Source organism: Lagenorhynchus albirostris, chromosome 3 (assembly GCF_949774975.1).
Source record: "Lagenorhynchus albirostris chromosome 3, mLagAlb1.1, whole genome shotgun sequence".
NCBI classification, from domain to species: Eukaryota; Metazoa; Chordata; class Mammalia; order Artiodactyla; family Delphinidae; genus Lagenorhynchus; species Lagenorhynchus albirostris.
Window position 1 is genome coordinate 159211266 of NC_083097.1, and position 23494 is coordinate 159234759.

General features: G+C 55.3%; 1 protein-coding gene across 1 annotated transcript; it reads left to right on the plus strand.

Annotated features, from left to right (window-relative positions):
* Window positions 1–527: 527 nt before the first annotated feature.
* FCHO1 (FCH and mu domain containing endocytic adaptor 1) lies at window positions 528–23017 on the plus strand. The gene is made up of 27 exons (XM_060144727.1): window positions 528–614; window positions 1017–1087; window positions 5620–5711; window positions 6775–6849; window positions 8004–8145; window positions 9538–9690; window positions 9931–10035; window positions 11081–11179; window positions 11272–11368; window positions 12455–12499; window positions 12613–12691; window positions 13424–13448; window positions 13840–13897; window positions 14381–14559; window positions 14642–14666; window positions 15041–15092; window positions 15655–15746; window positions 16137–16412; window positions 18282–18394; window positions 18503–18590; window positions 18743–18851; window positions 19563–19718; window positions 20036–20168; window positions 20611–20810; window positions 21460–21515; window positions 22026–22190; window positions 22750–23017. Exons 2-27 carry the CDS (start codon window positions 1061–1063, stop codon window positions 22770–22772), a joined length of 2664 nt encoding a protein of 887 aa, XP_060000710.1. The 5' UTR covers window positions 528–614; window positions 1017–1060; the 3' UTR covers window positions 22773–23017.
* The last annotated feature ends 477 nt before the right edge of the window (window positions 23018–23494 follow it).

The following is a 23494-nucleotide window of genomic DNA, read 5'->3' on the forward strand; positions in this document are numbered from 1 at the left end:
ACAGTCACCAGCCCCGTCCCTGCTGCTACTGTGCCTCCTGGGCTCCCAGCTGCTGCTGAGCTGCCTGCGGGGTCATGAATTATGGATGAGGCTTGCGGGCTCCAGTGACAAGCCCAACCTCAAGTACATGCCAAGGACACCAAGTGTCCCTCCCTCTTCTGGTGGCTTGGCCCTGCCCCCTCTGCAGGGAGGCCTGGGGTCCTCCAGCAAGACCCCTTCTAGGCATTCCCTCTTGTTTTGCAGATGGGGAAACTGAGGCACGGAGCTGGACAGTGACTCAGATACCAGGTGAACATATTGGCTTCCGGGGGTAGGGTTGGGACTCATAGGGGCACCAGTGTCAGCTGGGTCACCATGGCGAGGGATGAGCTGTCCATTACAGGAGTGTGCATGACATGGAGACTGTTGTAGAGGGATTCAGGAGACCCCGAGGGAACCTTAGGGGCACTTCAAGGACCCTGACTGCCATGTGGCCGATCACAGTCCCAGTGTCCACCTCTCACCAGACCCTCTTCCCACAGGAGCTGCCCAGCGTGGGGCTGAGTGCTCAGGTTGGGACTCAGCTGGCACGAGTGCAAATCCACTGTCATTTCCTGGCTGTGTGACCTTGGCAAGTAGCTTCCCCTCTGGGCAGGGCTCAGTTTTTCCATATGTGAAATGGCCTAGAGCTTTTCTACCCATCCCTGACCATGAACTCCTATTCATGCTTTAAAACCCCAACCCCTATGCCCCTTCCTCTAGTCTAGGCTCCCCTAGCCCGTATCTCTTCATTTAGTCTGACCCAACAGGGCTTGGGCATCTGTATCCAGCTCTGTCCCCCTAGGCTGGGGGCTACTTGAGGACCATGCCCAGAGCTGTATCATTTCAGGGGCCCTGGCATACTCCCAGCCTTGGGGTTTTTGGTTCCTCCTCCATCCTCTTTCTCCCTCCTCCACAAGGAGAGCAGTTGGAATTTCCCTTCCTCAGGCCCGAGCTGGCTATGACTACAGCTCAAACTTGCCTCTCTCTTCAGACAGGCACCAGACGAGAGCCTTCGGGGGTCTCCATAGAGGCCATCAGAATGTCGTATTTTGGGGAGTATTTTTGGGTAAGTAAGATCCGCTGTTACTTTGGTGGGGGCTCCTGGAAGGGCTGTGGGGGCTTTTATGGAGATGGAGGGACCTGGGGGCTTGTAGGCAGAGTCTTGGGCAGATGGAGGATCTGCAGGGGATAGAAGTTAAAGTGGGAAAAGTCAGGCTGGGTTTGAATCTATACCCCCAGATGTCATAGGCCTTGTGATCTTGGGCAAGTCACAGGTTGAACAGGGAGACTGAGGCCCAGAGTAGGAATCTCTCACCCGAAGTAGCCCAGTGAGAAAGTGCAGAGTCAGGGCTCAAACCCAGGGCCAGACTGAACTTTCAGGATCCAGGATCATTCCAGCCAGGGAATTTCCACATCTTCCCCATCCTGGAGAGTTGGGGGGTTTTCTTCACTTGACCCCTAGGGACCCGCTCACCTGTCTGCCCTCCAAGCTGGGGACCACATACTGTGACTCAAGGAGCCAAGTGAGACAGACTTGTTTTTATTCATTCACTCCCTCCCTCCCTCCCTGTCACCACCACCCCACACCCAGCCAACTCTGGGAGATGCTGGACCTCCCAAGAGATTCCATCCAAGCCCTGACCCTGAGAAGCCTCCAGTCTGGGGGACACAGAGCCAGTAAGATACACCCAGCCCTGTAGGGTCAGAGGTGAACCCAGTCTTGGGTATGCCCAGAGGAGGAGCAAGGACACAGAGCTGTGTTTGCCATGGGCTTTGAAGGCTGATTTTCCAGGATGTCAGAAAGGCATTCTGGGCAGGGGGAGCAGCCTGGGCAGAAATCCAGAGATGTGACACTGGGTGGCCAGTTGAGGGCACAAGGACTCCTCCCGCAGAGCTAGGCTAATGGGGAGCCACAGAGGATGTGTGAACAGGAGAATCAGGCAAGGACCAGGGCAGAAAGCCCCTTCCTCAGTTGCAAGCCCAGAGCTTGCAGAGGAAGCTCAGTTGCTAGGCAACCCGTTGCCCATGGCAACAGGCCTTTCTCCCTCCCCAGCTGGGGCTCCTCTTACTAGCACTTGCTTTCTTAAAGGGGCTGCATCCCCTTGCCAATTGCGGAGTGGTGGCGGGGGAACGGACCTCCATCTCCTTCCCAAGGGTCAGAGTCCCTGGATTTGCCTCTGAATGGCTGTGTGACCCCATCAAAGTGCTGCCACTCTCAGAGGCCCTGGTGGTGATCTGTGTAAGGGGTGGGGGTTGACCGTTTTGAGGATCGGTGGTCGCCCAAGTATTGGAGCCCTGACAGCGGCACCTACATTTATTTTAAATTTCTCTTAATGGCATGCGGCACCTACATTTCTTTTAAATTCTTTTTCATTGTATGAGGCATGCAAGTTCGCTGCAGAAAATTCAGACCAGCAAAGAGAAAATAGAAGCCACCCCCAAATCCTCCTTCCAAAGATAGCCTGGTACACAGTGGATAAGAGCTTTGACTTTGGGATTTGAATTGGGCTCTTCTGGGAGCCCTTGGGCAGGTGGCTTTGCATCTCAAAGCCTCAGGTTCTGCATCTGGGAAAGAGGGATGAAACTCCTGCTTCCCCAGGACTAAGGTAGTACCCCTGGAATGTCTGTTTCTTTTAATTAATGTTTCTTTTTTAATCTATTGTTAGTATTGGTGACTCTTTGCTGGGTGACGCTGGGGCCCTGACTGGCCTGAAGGGGGCTCCAGTCAGGGGAAATCAAGCCACACAGGGATGCCCCAGTCTTGTTGGACCAAGTCAGGTCTGGAGGCATGGACGGCACTGGGGAGCCACGGGGGAAGTGTGAGCAGGAGAGGGACATGATCAAGCTGTATTAGAAAGATCTCTCTGGGGCTGGCGTGGGAGCAAGATTGGAGTCCAGAAGTTCTGAAAGAAGACACAGGCCCGAGACAGCCCCTCCCAGGACCCTCGGCTGCCAGCCCAGCCTGGGGGAGCCAGACACTGCTGGGGGCTTTGCCAGGTCTGGGAAACGGGCCAGCAGTTGGCTCTGAGTCAGCTCCAGATGCTGGCCTGGGCGGCGGTGCCTGGTGCAGCCTCACCCAAGGATCCCCTGGGCAGGGTGGGCGGAGGCCTGCTGGGGCTGTTTGCTGAGCCCTCAGCACTGTGCAGGAGGCCCTGTGTCTTGTACCAGCCTCATCTCACCAAGACCTTTGGGAGGTGAGTGCTGTCATTGTCCCCATTTGTCAGATGAGGAAACTGAGACCCAGAGAGGTGAAGTCACTGGCTCAGAGTGACCCAGTGCATAAGAGGAGGATTTGACACTTGGGCCTTGAAAGTATGTTTCTAGGGAATTCCCTGGCCGTCCAGTGGTTAGGACTGTGTGCTTTCACTGCTGAGGGTGCAGGTTCAATCCCTGGTCAGGGAACTAAGATCCCGTAAGCCGAGGCCAAAGATAAAATTAAATTAAAAAAAAAAAGAAGTATAAGAGAAAATGTATTCCTGGGGAGCTGGAGGGATCAACAATGCATGTTGGGAAGTGGGGGTCTGAGGAGGGTCTAAGAATGTTCCTGAAGGAGGAGGGCCTGGCAGTGATCCTTGAGAGGTGGAAGAATTTGGATGGGTTGAGGAAGTTGCAGGCTAGTGAGCCAGGTGACAGTAACAGCCCCAGCAAGGATACCGTGGTGGGAAAGAGCAGCATGTCTGCACCATTTGCTATTTGCTGGCGAGGCCAAGAGGCTGTCCTGGGTCTTCCCCAGTCTTGGCCTCCATTTTTCCATTTGCACAGCAAGAGGGATCATCTGGTGGTGACTTCTGGCTTTATCCTTCAAGCTGCCAGGTAACTGGGAGGGTGAACCCCTCAGGTTGGAGGAGGATGGAGGAAACCATCATTTCCAGAGGGTCTGTGAAGTGCTCCCAAAGGGATCACTTTAGAGATTTGTGTCGGGAATTAAATAACATTGGATCCCTCCATGAGCTTCCTCTTTCAGTCTAATTACAAGGCCCCATTTGGTGCTAAAATATCTCGACTTCCCTCCGACCACAGCTGATCACCCTTTTTAACTGACAGCTCAGTGTTCAGACATGTTGCCTTTCACGTGTGACAGGATCGGGCTGGCATTAAAACATAGTCGTTGCCTTATTTTTTCCCGTCCCCTTCATTATGGCAAGGGGTCCTGGCTTTCCACTTAGAATAGTGGTAGGGACTTCCCTGACAGTCCAGTGGTTAAGACTCCACACTTCCACTGCAGGGGGCATGGATTCGATCCCTGGTCGGGGAGCTAAGATCCCACATGTCGTGTGGTGTGGCCTAAACATAAGAAAAAAATTTTTTAAAAAAAGGAAAAAGAGAATAGTGGTAAGCATTGCCCTTTTAAATCAATATATTTGGAGAAGAAACAAGAGCAACCTTAAAGCAATGATAACTAAGTAATACCATGAATCAGCAGAAACTAGGGTTGCCTTTGGGGCTTTAGGGGACCGTGATGTGGATCATCTTGTATTTACTTCATCCCCATATGAGAGGTAGGTGACTCCCTGCCCCCATCTTAATGAGGAGCCACTACAGGTTCAGAGAGAGACAGTGACTGATCTGGATCACACAGCACAGGCCTGGCCTCTCCCACCATGGTGACCCCAGAACTAGGAGGAAAGAGGTTTGGTGCAAGGCATCAGCAGGCACCAGGGTAGAGGCTCTGTTCCCACCAGTCCCAGGTAAGAGCAAAATAGCTTTGTCCATCTGTTCGACAAACTGAAATGCCCTTTCTGTGCCCCACCCTGTACTGGATATTGCTGGGTCCTGAGAGAGGTGTCAGACCTGCATCCTGCTTTGTGGGGTTCTCAGAGAGGGAGTTTTCATGTTGAAGGGAACAGAAAACACAACTACAGTGACTTAAGCAACAGGGGTCATATTAGTTCATAAAATGGAAAAGTTGTGCAGTAGTGTGGCTTTCAGGGTTGGTTTGATCCAGCAACTCTCCTCAACACACTTTTTATTCAGACCCTCTCAGGTTCAGCTTCTTTCCAAAGTTCATGGTTTCCACTTGGTTTCCAGTATCTCCTGTGACCACACAATCATTTATGGAAAGAGAGAGAGAAAAACAGGGGAAGAGACTGATAGAGAAAGGAACAAACAGAGGCAGAGGTACACACACACACAAAGACAGAAAGATAGTGACAGAGAGAGACAACCAGCGAGTGAGAATGTCTCTCCCTCAACTATGGGAGAAAAATCCCAGGATTCTTTCTTTTTTTGAATTTTTATTTTATTTATTTTCAAATTTTGTTTATTTATTTATTTATTTGTCACGCCTCGTGGCTTGTGGGATCTTAGTTCCTTGACCAGGGTTGGAACCCGGGCCCCCTGACGTGGAAGTGCAGAGTCCTAACCACTGGACCACCAGGGAATTCTCCCAGGCTTCTTTCTGATTGGACCAAATTAAGGCCCATGAACCAATCCTTGTGACGAGGGGGAAATGCAACAGGTTGACTGGCTCAGGCCTGAACCGATCCCTACAACCAAGAGGATGGACTTCTGGTTAGCTCGTCAGCCCAGCCCCTGTGGCTAGGTAACCTTGATGTCCTCTCCATCCCCTTTCTCAATCTCCACCCCCATTCCCTGCAGGGAGAGAAGAACCATGGCTTTGAGGTCCTGTACCACAGCGTGAAGCAGGGGCCCATCTCCACCAAGGAGCTGGCTGACTTCATCCGGGAGAGGTGAGGTCCCCAAGCCCCATCCACCCCATGGCCATGTCCCACAGTCCACACAGCCATGCTCATCTTGTGCCCCAACCCTGGTGCCCCCCTTTTCCCTTGCCCATTCCATCCTTCCACCACACCACACCTGCCAGAAAGGATCCAGGCCCCTGGGGTCTCCAGGAACCAAATGGGCTTGAAGACCCTCCAAACCAATGGTTCTCAACACTATCAGCCCCATGCCCCATCTTAAATGACGATCACCAGGTTCTAACGCCTCCCCCTGAAGAGACGCTAATATGACCTACTTACAAGGAGAATTTTGAAAACTCAATCTCGGGACCCTGAGTATGATAAAAGAAAAATCATGTATAATGAAATAATCTGCATCTCAGCATGTCAATGCTCCGACGTCTGAGAAAACATAATAAACTCAAATGGCAAGGCAGCCTCTGCTCCCCAGCTTCTCAGCAGCTGAACGCCCGTTAAATCTGGGCAGAAAGTCCAAAGGATTATTAACCAGGTTTTTCTCTTTGTGGCTGTCACGTGGGACCTGTTGCAGCCATACAGGACAGGGGCCACTCTTTATTTTATGGGCCTTCAGACCCTGGATCCATCCACTGTTGCTTATGCTACCCCACGGGTGCCTCTCTCAGAAAATACCCCAATGGGTAACTGGTTTTAACTGGGCACACTGCTACCCCAAACAAAACTGAGGTTCTATTAGGATGAAAATGTGAGTGGATATTAGGTAGGCATTTAGCAGTGTCTAGAGGGAAAGAGGAAATATGAGTTTGTCTTCTGCAATTAAAGGAGACAAAGCATATAAAACATTTATATTATGTGCTTCAAAATTTGTTTATCTGCTGTTGCTACTGCTGCTACTACTACTGATGTTTTTACTTAAGGATTAAAACCTCTCCCATGAATTTCCAGAACACCTCCCCCTGTCAGGGGACTGTATCATTCTCCTGGAGAGATACTGCTTAGATGCTTGAGATGGGGAAACTGAGGCCCAGGGGTGTGGGGCCTTTCCCAAGTGTGCTCAGAACCTTCCCCATCCTTGCCTTGTCCTCCTACCCAGGGCCACCATCGAAGAGACCTACTCGAAGGCAATGGCAAAACTTTCCAAGCTGGCCAGCAACGGGACCTCGGTGGGGTGAGTGGGCTCTGGGTGGGGCAGGAGTGGCCAAGGGTGTGGTGCGCTGCGGGGGGGCAACAGGAGCCTGCCCTTGGGTGGACATCTCTTCACGCTTGTGATATGTGGAACAGGGAGTCATCCCCCTGCTTATGGGGCTGATTGGACAGAGGAATATAGTTCATTCATTCACTAGTTCATTCATTCATTCACTGGATATTTACTGAGCACCTACTGTGTGCCAGGCACTGTTCAAGGCACCAGGGGGCCCGGGGCAATCAAGACAGATAAAGCCTCCAGTCACCTTCATGCCCTGTTCATAGGTGTACATCTGGGATGTGTGACGAGACGGTTGTTAACCACAAACATGAACAAAGTCCTTTCCCAGGGAGAAAAGTGCTAGGAAGAGAACAGAATAGGAGCCTTAGAGGCTGGCCGCTATCTCTGGAGCCGAGACCTCAGTAATGCGAAGGAATCAGCCATGGGGGTGTCTGCGGGACAGAGACCCGGGCAGGTGGCTCAGCTAGTGCAAAGGCCCTGAGGCAGCAACGCACCGTACATGTTCAAGGAAGAGCAAAGAGGCTGGCATGGCTGCAGGGCCTGGACAAAGTGGAGATGAAGTAGGGGAGAAATAGAGGGAAGGGGCCACAGGGCCCCAACGCACAGGTGACTTTTAAACCAGGATGTGATGTGGTTCCATTGGCATTGCAAAGTTCCCTGCGGCTCCCGTGGGGCAAAGGTTCTGTCGGGGGCTGAAATGGCGGCAGCAGAGAGCAAAGGCAGTGGGGAGGCCAGAGGGGTCTTCTGTCGAGGTGGGAAAGCCCCTCAAACTTGATTTGGGCAGGTTGAGTCTCAGCTGCCTGTGAGTATCAGGCGGGGCCTGGAGTCCAGACAGAGGACTGCGGGGCCTCGGCCTGGGTTTAAATTCCAGCTCTGATATTCATTTGCTGAGGGCCCTTGGGTGAGTTATGGAGCCTCCCATGCCTCAGTTTCCCCATCTGCCACAGGCCCACCTCACACAACTGCAGTGGGGATTAAATGAATTCATATGTGTTCATGCTTAGCAGGGCCCGGCACACATTAGATGCCTGAGCCAATGCCAGCCATGCTGTATGAGGGGTCCCTGGGGGGCTGGGCCTGCTGGGCCCGGGATGTGTGACCCCACCTGTTTCCAGGACCTTCGCCCCACTCTGGGAGGTCTTCCGAGTCTCCTCAGACAAGCTGGCGCTCTGCCACCTGGAGCTGACACGGAAGCTGCAGGACCTCATCAAGGACGTGCTCCGCTACGGCGAGGAACAGCTTAAGGCACACAAGAAGGTGTGTGCTGTGGGTACCACAAGGCTGGTGGATGCGGGATGCCAGCGGCTCCCAGGATCCCAGGACTTCTGGGGCCTTGGAACCTCTAGCCCCTGGTGTGTGCCTCTGAGAATTCTGTTAATTCCACGACATCAAACTCAGAATCTCACAGACCTGAGCATTGGTGAATTTCAGTCTCAAAATTCAAGAGCAGGGATCTGCAAACTACGGCCCGCGGGCCACAACCAGCCCACCACCTGTTTTGTGCAGCCCTCGAGCTAAGCATAGTTTTTCCATTTTTAAGTGGTTGAAAAAAAAACCAAAAGAAGAATATTTTGTGATGTGTGAAAATGACCCCTGATCTAGAGCATCAGGGGCTACAGATCTTGTTATTTGACGTTTCTAGACTCTGGAAGAGCCAGACCTTAGACTCTCAGGATCCCAAAATATTTGAAGCTTAGAATTCTAGAGTCATAAAGGCTTTGCATTTACAGATCCCTAGAATCTGCAGGGTTTTTTTTTGTTGTTTTGTTTTGTTTCGTTTTCTGGCCGTACCGTGCGGCATTCGGGATCCTAGTTCCCTGACCAGGGATCGAACCTGCGCTCCCTGCAGTGGAAGTGCAGAGTCTTGACCGCTGGACCGCCAGGGAAGTCTTGAGTCTGTGGTTTTTAACCCCCGTTAAAAAGGGAGTTGGGGGCTTCCCTGGTGGCGCAGTGGTTGAGAGTCCGCCTGCCGATGCACGGGACATGGGTTCGTGCCCCGGTCTGGGAAGATCCCACATGCCGCGGAGCGGCTGGGCCCGTGAGCCATGGCCTCTGAGCCTGCGCGTCCGGAGCCTGTGCTCCGCAACGGGAGAGGCCACAACAGGGAGAGGCCTGCGTACCGCAAAAAAAAAAAAAGGGAGTTGGTAGTACTTCATACTGTACAGTTAAAAATGGTTAAGATGGCCGCTTTTATTGTATATGTATTTTACCACAGTTTTTAAAAAATTGAGGAACAAGGAAGTTTTCTACAGGCTGATATGGAACAGTCTTGGGAATGAATTATTAAGTGGAAAAAGCAGTGAGTTTAACAGTATGGACTGTTGCCATTTGTCATAAAAAATGGGCACATTTGATGGTCCATGTGCCAGTTATTTCTGGTGAAGTATCATGGTAATAATGGGAGGTTTTTACCTGAACTCATCCCTTAAAACTTTCTGAAATGTGAATTATGTGTAAATATTACCTATTTAAAGAGTTAACATTTTTGAAATTCATAGAATACTCAGAAAAAGTATTCTCTAGGACCTGGAATCCCACAGAGTTTGGGGAGCTGGGAATTTCATGGCATACACCTGGGGTCTGCTCAGGTCCTGTACCCCAGCAGGGGCTTCAGGTGGAAGCCCCGCATGCTCTTCTCCGCTCCCACAGTGCAAAGAGGAAGCAGTGGGCACCCTGGACGCTGTGCAGGTCCTTGCAGGCGTCAGCCAGCTCCTGCCCAAGTCCCGCGAGAACTACCTGAACCGTTGCATGGACCAGGAGCGGCTGCGGAGGGAGAGCACCAGCCAGAAGGAGATGGACAAGGTGGGCACACAGCTGCAGGTCCCCAGCCACCGCTGGCCCACACAGGTCAGAGGAATTTGCCGGGGGTGACGGAGCTGCCTGCTGGGAGAGTGAAAACATATCACAGAGCGATGGTCATTGAACCTGCATGAACCACATACATGCTGGGCACCCCAAGGAGTCTACCTGCTGGGGGATGGGGCCGGGGGAAGTGCCCTGAGTGTCACCCTCTCAACTCTGTCCCCTCCCTGTGCCTCCTAGGCAGAGACCAAGACCAAGAAGGCAGCAGAGAGCCTGCGGCGTTCAGTGGAGAAGTACAACTCAGCCCGTGCCGACTTCGAGCAGAAGATGCTGGACTCAGCTCTGGTAAGAACCAGGCATCGGTACCTTAGAGACCTACACATTCCTGGGCCCAGGATGCTCTGGCCCCAGAAGTCCAGAACCTTCCAAACCCTCGACTCCAGAAGCCTTAGAATCACAGGCTTAAAGCCGTAGAATTCTAGAGCCACTTAGCTATTGTTACTGTTATTATTATTTCAAAAACCAAGTCAGTTTTGTGCCTTAGTTTCCCCACCTGTAAAATCGGGGCAGTAATAGTACCTGCCTCATAGAATTGTTGTGAAGATTAAATGAGTCACCATATGTGAAGTTTTCAGACAGTACCAGGTGCATAGAAACCACTCTATGAAGTATTAGTATTATTATTTTTATTATCACTGATGAGGTTTTTGAAGAAGACAGTGCAGAGTTTAGAAGCCAAGAGTCTCCTGACATGTCATGGTAGCTGAAAAGCCTGGATTCCTGGTCCAGCCTCCATCTCTCCCCAGCTCTGCCACCTTTGGCAAGGCACTGCACCTCTCTGGGTCTCTGTCTACCCAAATGTTTGAAAAGCAGATTGGGATCTCAGGATTAAGAATCAGATTTTTTTTTCTGATTTTGCAGTGATAGAAAGTTGCAAGTGATAGAAATCTTCATTCAAACTGACAAGGAGACGTATAGGCTCAGGGAACTGAAAAGTTCAGGGGGCAGAGCTTCAGGTACGGCTGGATCCAGGTGCTCCAATGGCATTGACAGGAAGTTGTGCCTCTCTGCTTCTCAAGTCTGTTTTTCTCCCTGAGGGCTTTACTCCCAGGCAGACATACCCTCCCGGGTGTGTGTGTGTGTGTGTGTGTGTGTGTGTGTGTGTGTGTGTGTTGCAAAGTAGCCACCAGCAGCCCCCACATGCATCCACCAACACATTGACTTAGGGTATGAAAGTGTTTTCTTCCATGGTTCCAGCAGAAGTCCCAGAGCTCTTCCCCAAACCAATCACTGAGGCCAGGGGATTGGAACATCCTTATTGGTCAAGCTGGGTCACATAGCCACTCCTTGTGGCCCCACCTTCCCATTTGCCCCTCCCCTCCTGCCTCAGCGCTTCCAAGCCATGGAGGAGACCCACCTGCGGCAAATGAAGGCCCTGCTGGGCTCTTATGCTCACTCAGTGGAGGACACCCATGTGCAGATTGGGCAGGTGAGTGGGGCCAGGGGTGGGGAATGAAGCTGGGGTTCTGGGAAAGAGGGCCTTGGCCCTGCCTGATTACACACTTCGTCCGCCTGGCCCAGGTACATGAGGAGTTTAAGCAGAACATAGAAAACATCAGCGTGGAGATGCTGCTGAGGAAGTTTGCAGAGAGCAAGGGCACAGGCCAGGAGAAGCCTGGTGAGTCTGGGTATCTGTGGGGGTTGGGCTGTGGAGCTGTAGGGAAGGAACAGGACTCAAGAGGGAAGAGAATGAACCTCTCTGGGCTTCGTTTTCCTCATCAGAAAAATGGGCTGATGACAAATCTAACTCAGTAGCCCACAGAGGAAGAGGATCTGCTGCCTGATCTTATGCGTAAATCTCTTACAACTGGATACCAGAGGGACCTTGAATGCCAAGCTCAGCCTTTCAGATTTTTCCCTGAGGGCCCAAGGGAGCCATTGAGGGTTGTTGAGCAAAAGACCAATTTGAAAATGTCCAGATACAGAGTTGAGGAGGAATTGAGAGCAAAAGTTTTGGGGTCACATCTGGGTTTGTGTCTTTTCTTTGTCGCTCATTGTGTGACCTTGGACGTCTGTCTTGCCTTCTCTGAGTCTCAGTTTCCTCACCTGTAAAGTGGGGATGATAATAACCTCCACCTAATGGTGTTGTGAATGTTCAGTAATTTGATGCAGATAAAGGGCAAAATGTGTACCTGGCACATAGTAGGCACTCAGTAGATGCTGGTACACAGTTTACGTCCCTAGCTCTAGTCAACCACTAGGGTCTGTCTTTTCTCCCTCCTGTCTCTATAGCCCAGCACCAGCTCAGGTCACCTCTCCTTGTGTGGGCCCCCACTCTTGCCCTTCACTGGCTCCAGGTTTGTCATGCCCTGCTCCTGCTTACATACCCTCTATGGCTCCCCATCACCCTTGAGAGTGAGTCCCAGGTCATCATCCTGGCACCTGAGGCTCAGCCCATCTCATAGACTTATGGTCCATCCCCTGAACCACCCAACGCAGAAATGCTGGAGGTAGAAGAAGTAACTCAGGCAGTGCCCCCTCCGGTCCATCCCAAGGTGGCAACCATCCAAGGCAGGACCAGAACACTTGGCCCATCCCACTCATGACCATCTCTGGGGCTGGTTCAGCATCTTGGCTCAGGCCCTGGACCCTGACTGGTCTTGAGCTCAAATCCAGGTGCCATTGTGTGGCCAGAGGTATACTGCTACCCTTGCCAGGCCCAGTCTCCCCGCCCAGCTGAGTTTCTCAATCTTTTCTGTCTCAGGGCCTTTGGACTTTGAGACGTACAGTGCGGCTGCCCTGCAGGAAGGCAAGTACGTCTGGGCCTGGATGCCCAGGCTGGACGACAGGGATGAGGGAGACAGAGCTGAATGGGAAGGGAACCCCCCAGGGCTCAGCTGCATCCCCCTCATCTGTCCTCAGCAATGAAACGTTTGCGGGGAGCCAAGGCCTTTCGTCTCCCAGGACTGAGCCGGCGGGAGCGGGAGCCACCTGCAGCTGTGTGAGGAAGCACCCCAACCCAGCCCTGGCCCAGGCTAACCCAAGATCCCTCCCCCTGCCCAGGGTATCCCAGAAGGCCCCTGCTTAGGGTAACCCAGGAGAATCGTATTCCAAGCTAGCCCAGGAGTCCCTCTACCCAGGCTAGGCCAGGAGCTCCTCTGTCCCAGACTGGCTCAATATTACCACTGCCCAAGCTAGTCCAGGATCCTCCTTTTGCCAAGACTAGACCAGGGCCTGCCTGTTCCCCCTTCCCGGCTGGCCCAGGATTTCTCCCTCTGTCAAGGCTAGGCTTACTGTTTCCCCACCTAATCTAGCCTGGCAATTCTTGCTCTGTTAAGATGAGCCCAAGAGTCTCCCTGCCCAGACGGGTATCACATTCTTCCCTATGCCCATGGTCTCCCTGGCTAGCCCAGGATTACCCTTGCCCAGGCTAGCCCAGGATTCTTTGCCAAGGCTAGCCCCATTATTCCCCTGCCAAGGTGAGCCCTACATTCAGACTAACTCCAGGGTTCCTCCCCTTCCAAGCTGACTGAGAACACCCTGTGCTCAGCTAACTCCAGATTCACTGCCCCGGCCCCAAGCAAGCCCCAAGTTCCCACCACCTGCAGGGCTAGTTCAGGACAACATAGCAGCCCAGGGGCTGGCCCCAGGTTCCGTGTCTGGTGTTGGGGGCGGAGGGGAGGGCCAGAGGAGGTGGGGGAGCTGACACTGACACCTCCTTCTGCATTCCCAGAGATTCCCTGGAGCCCGATTCAGGGGTGAGTGCCATGGGAGGGGCCAGGCCGGGCTGCAAGTGGGAGGGGTCCATCCCACCTTGGCCCCCCTGCCCAGACCTGGAAGCCAAGCCTGGAGCTCAAGGGGCAAGAGGTAGCACAGCTTAGGGACCAGGTTCAAATTCCACCGTGGCTGCAAACTCCCATGGACCACGTGGGAGGGACCAATGTCCCCTCTTAGCCTCGATTTGCCCCTCAGGACAGGTTGCGGCATGTTCTGTTCCTCCAAGAACCTGCCCACGAACTGCGAGAAGATCGTTATTGCCATTGGGGTTGTTTCTCGGTCTGAGTCAGGGCCCACAGGTGGAGGGGGGCATGGCAGGGTGAGATGGGAGGTTTGGTGCCGGAGAGACTAACTCACCACTTGTCCCCCCAGACATGTCCAGAGGTGGATGAAGAAGGTTTCACTGTCCGGCCTGATGTGACCCAGAACAATATCCTCCTGGCGCCTTCTGGGGGCAGTTGTTGGCACAGCAAGGACAGAGCTCTGTCCACAGTGATCCGCCCACCATTAGCAACCCTCTCTGTGTACATCCTGAGGGGAGCCTCCAGCTGTGAACCAAGCAGATTCAAATGCAGACACTCGCCCCTGCGGGATCAGGGCTGAACAAGAGGGAGAGAGGGGAGCTTGGTTACCCCAGAGGGGGAGCCAAGGGGACTTCCTGGAGGAGGGGGTCACCGGTGTTGGGGTTTAGCAGCTGAATAGGAGTTTACTAGTTAGGACAGGGCATGCTTGTATGAAGGCTTGTGGGGGGAGGAGAATGGCAAATACATGGTGTCAAGGCAAGGGTGGCAAGTGGTGAGAGATGGAATTGTGCAGTGCCTCGAAGGGATGTGAGCAGGAAGAGATGGATCTGAGGGCTGACTGGAGGGAAACCCCGTGTTAGAATCCGCTTGGCCCCTTGACTGCAGTGCACGCACAGCGGAGCCCTCCCGCTTCTCATCCAGCGACTCCGATTTCGATGATGACGAGCCCCGCAAATTCTACGTGCACATCAAGCCCGCCCCGGCCCGGGCCCCAACCTGCAGCCCCGAGGCTGCCGCAGCACAGCTTAGGGCCACAGCTGGCAGCCTCATCCTCCCTCCTGGCCCAGGGGTGAGGCGTGGGGAGGTGCTGTGTGTGGGGCAGGTGGGGCTGGCTGGATGCCACCGACCTGATGCCACCCCTTTGTCCACAGGGCACCATGAAACGCCATTCTTCACGTGAGTAGCCTGTTAAGGGGTCTTCAGTTTGACGAGGAGCACGTGGAAGGGAGACTGGGCCTGGAGTGTGGGTGTGGGTTTGAATTCCAGCTCTGCTGTGTAACTTGGGGCAGGCTGCTTACCCACTCTGATCTCCTTTTATAAAATGGGGTCATTATGAGAATTAAATGAGAGCCAAAAGGGATCGCTGGGGCTGGGAAAGAAGCCAGAAACTGGAGACAAGTGGGCTCAGGTTCGAACCCCTCTCTGCCTGATTTGCTGGTCACCTTGGGCAGCTGACTAGACAGCTCCAAACCTTGGTCTCCTTGGTGTGTGGAGTGGGAAGCAGTGCAGGCCTGGCGACAGAAGGGCTCAAGGAGGTGCATCTCTTGCAGGGGACACCGCTGGGAAACTACAGAGGCCTCGATCTGCCCCAAGGGCTGGCAGGTGGGTTCCATGGGAGATGGGACACTGGGCCCACGTGAGTGGGCAGGTGAGGGCCATCCCTGCCTCTCTCCTCCTCCCCTGCTGCCTCCCCATGTCTCTGACTCCCCTTCTCTTATCCTGGCAGGGAGTTAAGGGCGTGCCGTCTTTGAGGGACCACTCAGTCATTCACTTGATGAACATTTATTGAGCACCTTATGTGTACTTGTGCTATGCTGGGTTCTGGAGATAAATGACCAAGACAGGTGCTCCTCAGAGTCCCACTCTAGAGGCTCAGATTTTTTAAATACTAAATAAGTTAGAGCATATTCGATGCTTCCAAGTGCTGTGAAGAAACTGAAGCAGGCAATGTGATGGAAAACAGGAGTGGGTGGCTTTAGTTGGGGCCGTGGTGGAGGGGTAGCAGGGGAGGTGCGAGGACTCTGAGCTGAGCCCTGAAAAGGAGCAGGAGGTGGCCGCAGGGAGATCGTGGGGGACAGAGCTCAAGACCAAGAACAGCAAGTACAAAGGTCCCGAAGTGGGAGGAGGCATGGAAACGCCCCTCTTGTCCATTCCCTGTCCCCAGCTGTGCAGAGAAGCTGCAATCGGACGAGCAGGTTTCCAAGAACCTCTTTGGGCCTCCCCTAGAGTCCGCCTTTGACCATGAAGATTTTACAGGTGATGGGGGCGGGGCTTCGGGGACACGGGCGGCCCGCAGGAGGAAGGGTGGGGCCACTGCAAGGATAGGAGGCTCAGGACCGTGGGCCAGGCCGGACGGAGGACTGTGGGGGTCCTTTGTGGGTCAAAGTGAGGGTGGGCGGGGCCATGGCACGAATGGGCGGAGCCGGCGAGAAGGTGTGGCCTTCGTGGGAGTGAGGATGACAATGAGTGGATAGGCAGGCATCAGTGGAGGTGAAAGTAGCCAGACGGCGTGGCCTGGGGTGGAGGGGGGTGGGGGAGACATCGAATGGGGGCGGACCTTCCTCGACATGGGCGTGGCCTGCGGGAGGATGGACGGGACTCCGTGTGAGTGGGGTCTGGAGCTGGCTGCCCCCTTCCCTCCCCCAGGCTCTAGCAGTCTCGGCTTCACCTCCAGCCCCTCGCCTTTCTCTTCCTCGTCGCCCGAGAACGTGGAGGACTCTGGCCTGGACTCACCGTCCCACGTGGCACCCGGCCCCTCCCCGGATTCCTGGGTTCCCCGCCCAGGCACCCCACAGAGCCCACCTACCTGTAGGGTGCCGCCCCCAGAGTCGAGGGGGACGCAGCCCCTGCTGCCATCAGACTCACCACAGCCCCTCGCACCATCCCCGGGTCCCTGGGGGGTGGAGGCTGTGGCTGGAGGAGGTGAGTTCCTCCACCCCTAGTCTGAGAGTTATCTGAGTCCTGGGGGAGGATTGAGCACCTAATGTGGCCAGGGTCTGAACAGGATGCTGGGGACACAGCCGGGACCCAGGCAGGCAGAAACCCTCACTCTTGCAGGGACAATAGTGATACGGATATTTAACAAGGCAGGAGGTGGCAGGTGCCTGGTGAGGACTCAGAAGGGTAGGGCCTCCCTGAGGAGGGAACATCTGAGCTGGGATTTGATGGAGGTGAGGACGCAGCCATATGGACATGGCGGGGGAAGGGCATTCCCAGCAGAGGGTGCAGCCTGTGCAAAGGTCCTGGGGTGGAAGCAGGCAAGACCCTTTGAGGAACAGTTAGGAGGCCAGTGCGGGTGGAGCAGAGTGATGAAGGGAGAAGGAGGGAGTGGAGGGGGAGATGTCGGCAGGGAGATGGGATCAGGTGGGGGCTGGTGGTCCCAGGGAGGAATGTGAGTTTTACCCCTAGCAGGGTCAGAGCCACAGGAGGGAGGGCTGTGAGCAAAGAAGGGGTGGGACCTGCTCGGATTGAAGGCTCTCTCTGACCGCTTGGTAGGCAAGGATGAGAGCCAGAGACGAGGGAGGTGAGTCCAGGTAAGTGGTGATGGGGTAACAGTGGGGAGAAGGCCAGAAGACAGTCACGGGACCCAGAGAACAGAGGAATCAGGGCAGAGGGCCTGAGGGCAGCTGAAAGGAGAGGGAAGGGCAGAAAGAGCAGGGAAGATGGGGCGGAAGAAGCTGGGGTGGGGGCGTGTCAAGGCTGGGCCTTTAGATGGCAGGTGGATGGGGGAGGCCAGGCTGGAGCACCCTGTGGACAGCTGTATGAAGACATCATCAAGCTGAAGTGGGATGGAAGGCTGCCCAGGGAGAGGGTAGGAGAGCGCCCAGGCTGGAGCAGGGGCAGGGCTGGGGGGGGGGAGGAAGGAGGGCATTGGCTACTGGTTGGCTCCTGGGGGCCTGAGTCAGAGGGACTGTGGGCTGTGACCACATGAGGTCCCCAGCAGTGGTGACGGGGTGGGTGGGGGGCTTGGTACCATCCTTGGTTAAAGAAAGAGCCTGGTTGGAGCTGGTTCAAGGGAGGGCTCAGGGGAGTGAGTGTAGACCATGAGTGTAGACAGATAAAGTTGTCTGCGCTTTACTGTAGAACTAAGGTTCTCAACTGGGCCAGTTATGCCCCTCAGGGGACACTTGGCAATGTCACCACTGTTACTTGATTGTCACCACTTGGGGGCGGGGTATACCTGACGTCTGAGGGGTGGAGGCCAGGGAGGCTGTTCATCACCCTACAGTATGCAGGGCGGCCCCAGCATCATGAAGGATCCAACCCTGTTGAGAACCTTGGCACAGCCTGGGGTGTAGGTAGGAGGGGAGATGGGCGAGTAAGCGTTTGTAGATGGAGCAAAGCAGGGACACTAGTGAAGCAAGAGAGCGAGGGGAACCTAGGTGTTACACCATGATTAGTTAATTTAGAAGGGTGTGACTCAGACGCAAGCCAGGGTGGGAGACTACCCTTGGAACTGCCGAATGTTGGGTAAAATGCCTCTGCCAAATCCTCACCCCCCCCCCCGGTAGAGTGCCTACCTCCTGAGCATCCAGCCCTTGCTTGCATACCCCCAGTGATGGGGAGCTCACCCCTTATTGAGCCACCAGTGTAGTGTCTGGGAGACTCAGGGTTGCAGATGGTGTCTACAGTCCTGTCCAGCACCTTCTCTGTAGCCCTAGGACTCCCAACCATCAGGGGGTCTCCTCCTATAAGCCCAACTCCCAGTTTGGGGCTGAGTTCCTCCCCTGGGGAGGTTGGAGAGGCCCAGGCAGCAGCTCAGCCGTGTCTGTTCTTATGCTCATTCCCCAGACTTGATGCCTGTACCTGCTGACCTTGCAGCCAGGGAGGGCCTGGCAGCCCCACCCCGGAGACCTCGCTCCAGGAAAGCATCCTGTCCCCTCATGCGCAGCAACGGGGACCTGGTAGGGTGGGGGGGGTGGCAGGAGCCGGGCTGGGGGTCGCCTTCAGGGTCAGCATCGGGGCACTGCTGCTAGGGTGTTCACAGGCTGGCCTATCTTCTTCCCTTCCAGTCTCGTTCCCTGAGCCCATCCCCACTGGGCTCTTCAGCCCCCAGCACCATCCCAGAACGGCCCAGCTTCTCATCCCAGACAGGACATGGTACGTGGGTCCTCTCTGGGCCTCAGTTTCACCTCTGATCCGGGTGTGTGGCTTAGTGATACAATGGAGGCCGTGTCGGCAGAGGGCGGGTTCTGGAGCCTGGGACCTGTGCTCACTCTGCCTGTCCCTCGTTCCCTCCCTGCCACCCCCAGGAGTCTCCCGGGGCCCAAGCCCTGTGGTCCTGGGCTCCCAGGATGCCCTGCCCGTGGCCACTGCCTTCACTGAGTATGTCCACGCCTACTTCCGTGGCCACAACCCCAGGTACACAGTGGTGGGGCACAGTGCAGATGGTGACAGGCAAACATAGGGCTCCCTGGGGGCTGTGCATCTAGGTTCCGGCAGGGACAGCTTTCAAATGGGTTTCATGATCTGCTTTACCGTGGAACACTGAGCTAAACAACCAGACCCATCCTGAGGGCTGTAGGAACCATGGAAGGCATTTGAGCAGGGCTAGGCATTGATGTAGCCACGGTTTAGAGGAACTCCTCTGAGGCTGCTGTGGGCGTCAAACTGAAGGGAGCAAGACCAGAGGCCAGGCCCGTGGAGGGGGCAGGTTAAGGGTGAGTTGAGGGACCAGGGATAATCTGGGGGCGGTGCCCAGCCGAAAAGACCTTAAGATCAAGCCACAAAGAGGAGGAGAGTATTGGACCGGAAACCTAAGCTGAGGACAGTTACAAAACTGAATGTTTTGCTTTGAGCTTCCTGGTGGCCTGGGGAAAAGAGAACTGGAGAAGGGGGTGTTCCTGTCTCCTTCAGCCCAGTGTGGATTCTTCCTGGTGTCTGGATTGCTGTCCAGGCAGGGACACAAGAGGTGGAGGCTGGGGCTGGGAGGCTGGCCATGGTCAGAGCCTTGCTGATTCTGAGGGACCTGGTGAACCACAGGCTACAGTGAAACTAGGAGAGAGGGGAGCGTGAGGTGCCAGGCACAGCCCTGAGCCAACGCCCAGTGCCTTCACCACCCGCCCCCACCAGCTGCCTGGCTCGAGTAACTGGGGAGCTGACCATGACCTTCCCTGCTGGTATCGTGCGCGTGTTCAGCGGAACCCCACCCCCACCGGTCCTCAGCTTCCGCCTCGTGCACACAGCCCCCATTGAGCACTTCCACCCCAATGCTGACCTGCTCTTCAGGTACTGTTGAGGAAAGGGAGAAAAGTTAGGGGGTTCCAGGGACTGGTGGGGGCGAGGAGCACCCCGGCTCTGAATTCCTGTTCTGCCTCCCGGGATTTGCTGTGTGACCCTGGGCAAGCTGCTCTCCCTCTCTGAAACTCACTCTCCTTCTGTCTTTTGCTTCCCACCCTTGCCCTTCCCTGGGAGTTATGCTTTATTGGTCCCAAGGTTAGCCTGGGAATCTGCATCTTTAGGAAGCCCTTGGTGTAGGTTGGATGCTGGAGGCCCTTGGGACGGCGTCTCCCGAGGGTTGGGGTGATTATTCCCGGTCTCTGCAGTGACCCCTCCCAGAGCGACCCTGAGACCAAAGACTTCTGGCTCAACATGGCGGCTCTGACTGAGGCCCTGCAGCGTCAGGCAGAACAGAATCCAGCTGCCTCCTACTACAACGTAGTGCTGCTGCGGTACCAGGTGGGCCAGGTGGATGGGGGGTGGGCAGAGGGGGCAGGGAGGGGATGGTGGACGGGGACAGGGTGAGCAGGCAGCAGAAATGGAGGCTGATAGCAATGACCGTGGGGTGAGCTGTAGGCGGGGTGGGCAGTGTAGGGGGGCCTGGCCCCCACTAGTGCAGATGGCCCCATCGTGCAGATTAGAAGAGGTCCGATCCCAGGACCTGGCAGCTGGCACCTGTCCCCAAGACTTTGTTAGAATGGGGCACTCGTCTGCCCTCTGCTGGAGACGTGTTGTAACACAGCCTCTCATCAACAAAGAGCCCCTGGGGTGTCCTAGGCAGTGCAGTCAGGTCAGTTGAATGGCGGGTGGCATGGCAGGGGCAGTGTGGCTGAATAGTATGCGGTGTGGCAGGACAGGACGGCTCAAGCCGTGTCTTCTCTCCTGTTCTCCCTTCCCCTAGTTCTCCCGCCCCGGTCCCCAGTCCGTGCCTCTGCAGCTGAGCACCCACTGGCAGTGCGGGGCGACCCTCACTCAGGTCTCGGTGGAGTACTGCTACCGGCCTGGTGTCACAGCCGTGTCCACGCCACTCACCAATGTCCAGATCCTGCTGCCCATAGGGGAGCCTGTGACCAACGTCCGCCTGCAGCCGGCTGCCACCTGGTGAGGGCATGTGGGAGGCCTGGGGAAGCTCAGCAGTGCCCCCAGAACCTAGCAGAGCTCCCTTTGATACACCAACTGAAGGGTCCACCCTAGGCCTGACCATTCCCTGTGGGCTCACCTTGCTTGGAGCTAAGGGTGATATTACTAGCAATAATAATGTCTGGCACCGAGAGCTTCCTACATGTCAGGCTTGTTCCCTGTTTTCTGCACACACTGACAGGCTTGGGGCTTTTAGCAATCCCTCAAGGGGTTGGCCACCATCATCCCCACTTATGGAGGGGGAGCTGAGGCACACAGAGACTAAGTCACTTACCTAGGTTCCACCAGGATTTCAACCCAGCCACCCACTGGTGGTCCCTGGCTTTCAGTCACTGCACAATGTTGCCTTTGTTTTGTACAAAAGGTAGAACCTGCCACCAAGAAGCCAAATTTATAGGGCCAAACGCATCATCTAAAAGTGCTGCAAGGCTGTAGAGCCTTCAGGAACCAGCTGCTCCACACCCCACTCCCATTTCACACATGGGAAAACTGAGGCCAGGAAGGAGACCCGGCTTTCTCGGGTCATGTAGCCAAGGGGCAACTGAGCTGGGACCCTGGGCTCCCAATGTCCTTTCTGGTGGAGACCGGACCAAGCTTCTCTTGATGCCAGGAACCTGGAGGAGAAGAGGCTCCTATGGAAGCTTCCGGATGTGTCCGAGACAGGGGGTGAGTTATGATTGTGCTTAAGGTCGTGGGGGTCTCAAGTGGGAGAGGCTTATTTCAGCTAGGGGAGAGGGAATTCCCTGGCAATCCAGTGGTTAGGACTCCACTTTCACTGCTGAGGGCGCAGGTTCAATCCCTGGTCGGTTAACTAAGTTCCCGCAAGCTGCGCGACACAGCTAAAAAAATTTTAAAAACGAACTAGGGGAGGATTGGGGATGTGCTAGGAGCAGGGCAGTGTAGCCATCAAGGAAAGCTTGAAAGGGCTTTGACGAAGCTGGAGGAGAGGGCATCCCAAGGGGTGGGCACAAGAGGTGCAAAGGCCCTGAGGCAGGATTCCTTTGCAAACCACACACAGCCCCGTGGGGCCAAAGGAAAAGGGTGCAGGACACAAGAGGAAGTCAAACGGGACAGAGCCACAGATCAAAGGGCTCGGGTGCAGGGCTGAGGAGGAGCCCAGGTCACAGCAGGACTGGGGTCGGGGAACAGGACACAGCTGACCTCAGACCTCCCCAGGCTCTGGCCGCCTGTCTGCCAGCTGGGAGCCACGCTCGGGGCCCAGCACACCCAGCCCTGTGGCTGCTCAGTTCACCAGCGAGGGGGCCACTCTGTCCGGCGTGGACCTGGAGCTGGTGGGGAGTGGCTACCGCATGTCACTGGTAAAGAGAAGGTTCGCCACAGGTACGCCCTCGCCCTGCCGCTGCGCATCTCCGGAGCCAAGACCAGGCCGGGCTCTGAGCCCCACTCCCTGCTTCTGCCAGGGTGCGGGGGTGGGGGAGGCATTTGGGGTGTTTGGAAAGGATAGGTGGGTGTTGGGGCCTGGAGACCCAAGATGGGGGGCACAGGTGGAGAGGGGTGGTCAGGGCCCCAATGAGAGGGATCAAGAAGTGTCCCCTACAGGACTTCCCTGGCGATCCAGTGGTTAAGACTCCGAGCTTCCACTGCAGGGGGCACGGGTTCGATCCCTGGTCGGGGAGCTAAGTTCCCATATGCCGCGGGTGCAGCCAATAAAAGAAGACGTGTCCCCTGGCCGGCATCCTTGCAAGAACCCAAGGCAGGGAGCCAGCAGCCCCTCTGGTGCACCCATCCCCACCCCCATTCTCCCGTCCCCACAAGGGGCTGCTGGGGTCCATGGGGCAGTGGGAACAGTGAGTTACGGGGGGTGTTTTGAAGAGGATTGGGGGATCCCAGGGTAGGGGCAAGGGCCCCCCCCGCACCCCTCACAACCCTGCCTCCACAGGGATGTACTTGGTGAGCTGCTGAGCCTGCAGAGGCCGACCAGCACCACTGGCCCCAGCTCTGCACTGCGTCCTGGTGCTCGCTGACTGCTCCCTGGCCCTCCTGCTAGACCCGAGGGTCCCCCACCCTGGCCTCCCCTGAGGCCCTGACTCCATGGAGAGGATCCCAACACTCAGTCTGGCTGAGCCTGAGATCCACTCCTGCTCATGCCAACTCTCATGCAGGTCCTTGGCCTTTTAATGTTCTTTAAATAAACACTCTATTTTCTAATAAAATAAATAACAAGCCTTTTCCTGCTCCAGGAAGTTTCCTTCACATCGCCAGAGAGGAGAGGAAGAAAAGACGGATGGGTGGGAGAAATCTAATCTCCTTAATAATCCTTAGCCCTGCCCCTCCACCCCCAACCTAGCCCGTGCGGGGCGATACTGGGGGAGAAAAAGCCAGACGTGAACACCCCCAGCCCCATGGACCCCTCCAGTCCCGTGGGCTGGTGGAAGAGAACAAGGGCCAGAGGAACCTAGAGGGGGATGCCAGAAAGACTTCCTAAGCAGAAGGCATTATAAATGGGGCTTTGAAGTTTGAGTAGGAGTTTGCAGGCTGGATATGGGCATGCCAGACAGAAGGATGGTGAGTTGTGAGTTCTGTGAGAAAGCAATTAGTCCACAAACACTGATTGAGCACCTACTGTATGCCAGGCTGTAGAGACACAGCTGTGAGCAGGAGAAAGCTCTTAGAAGCCGTGAGGC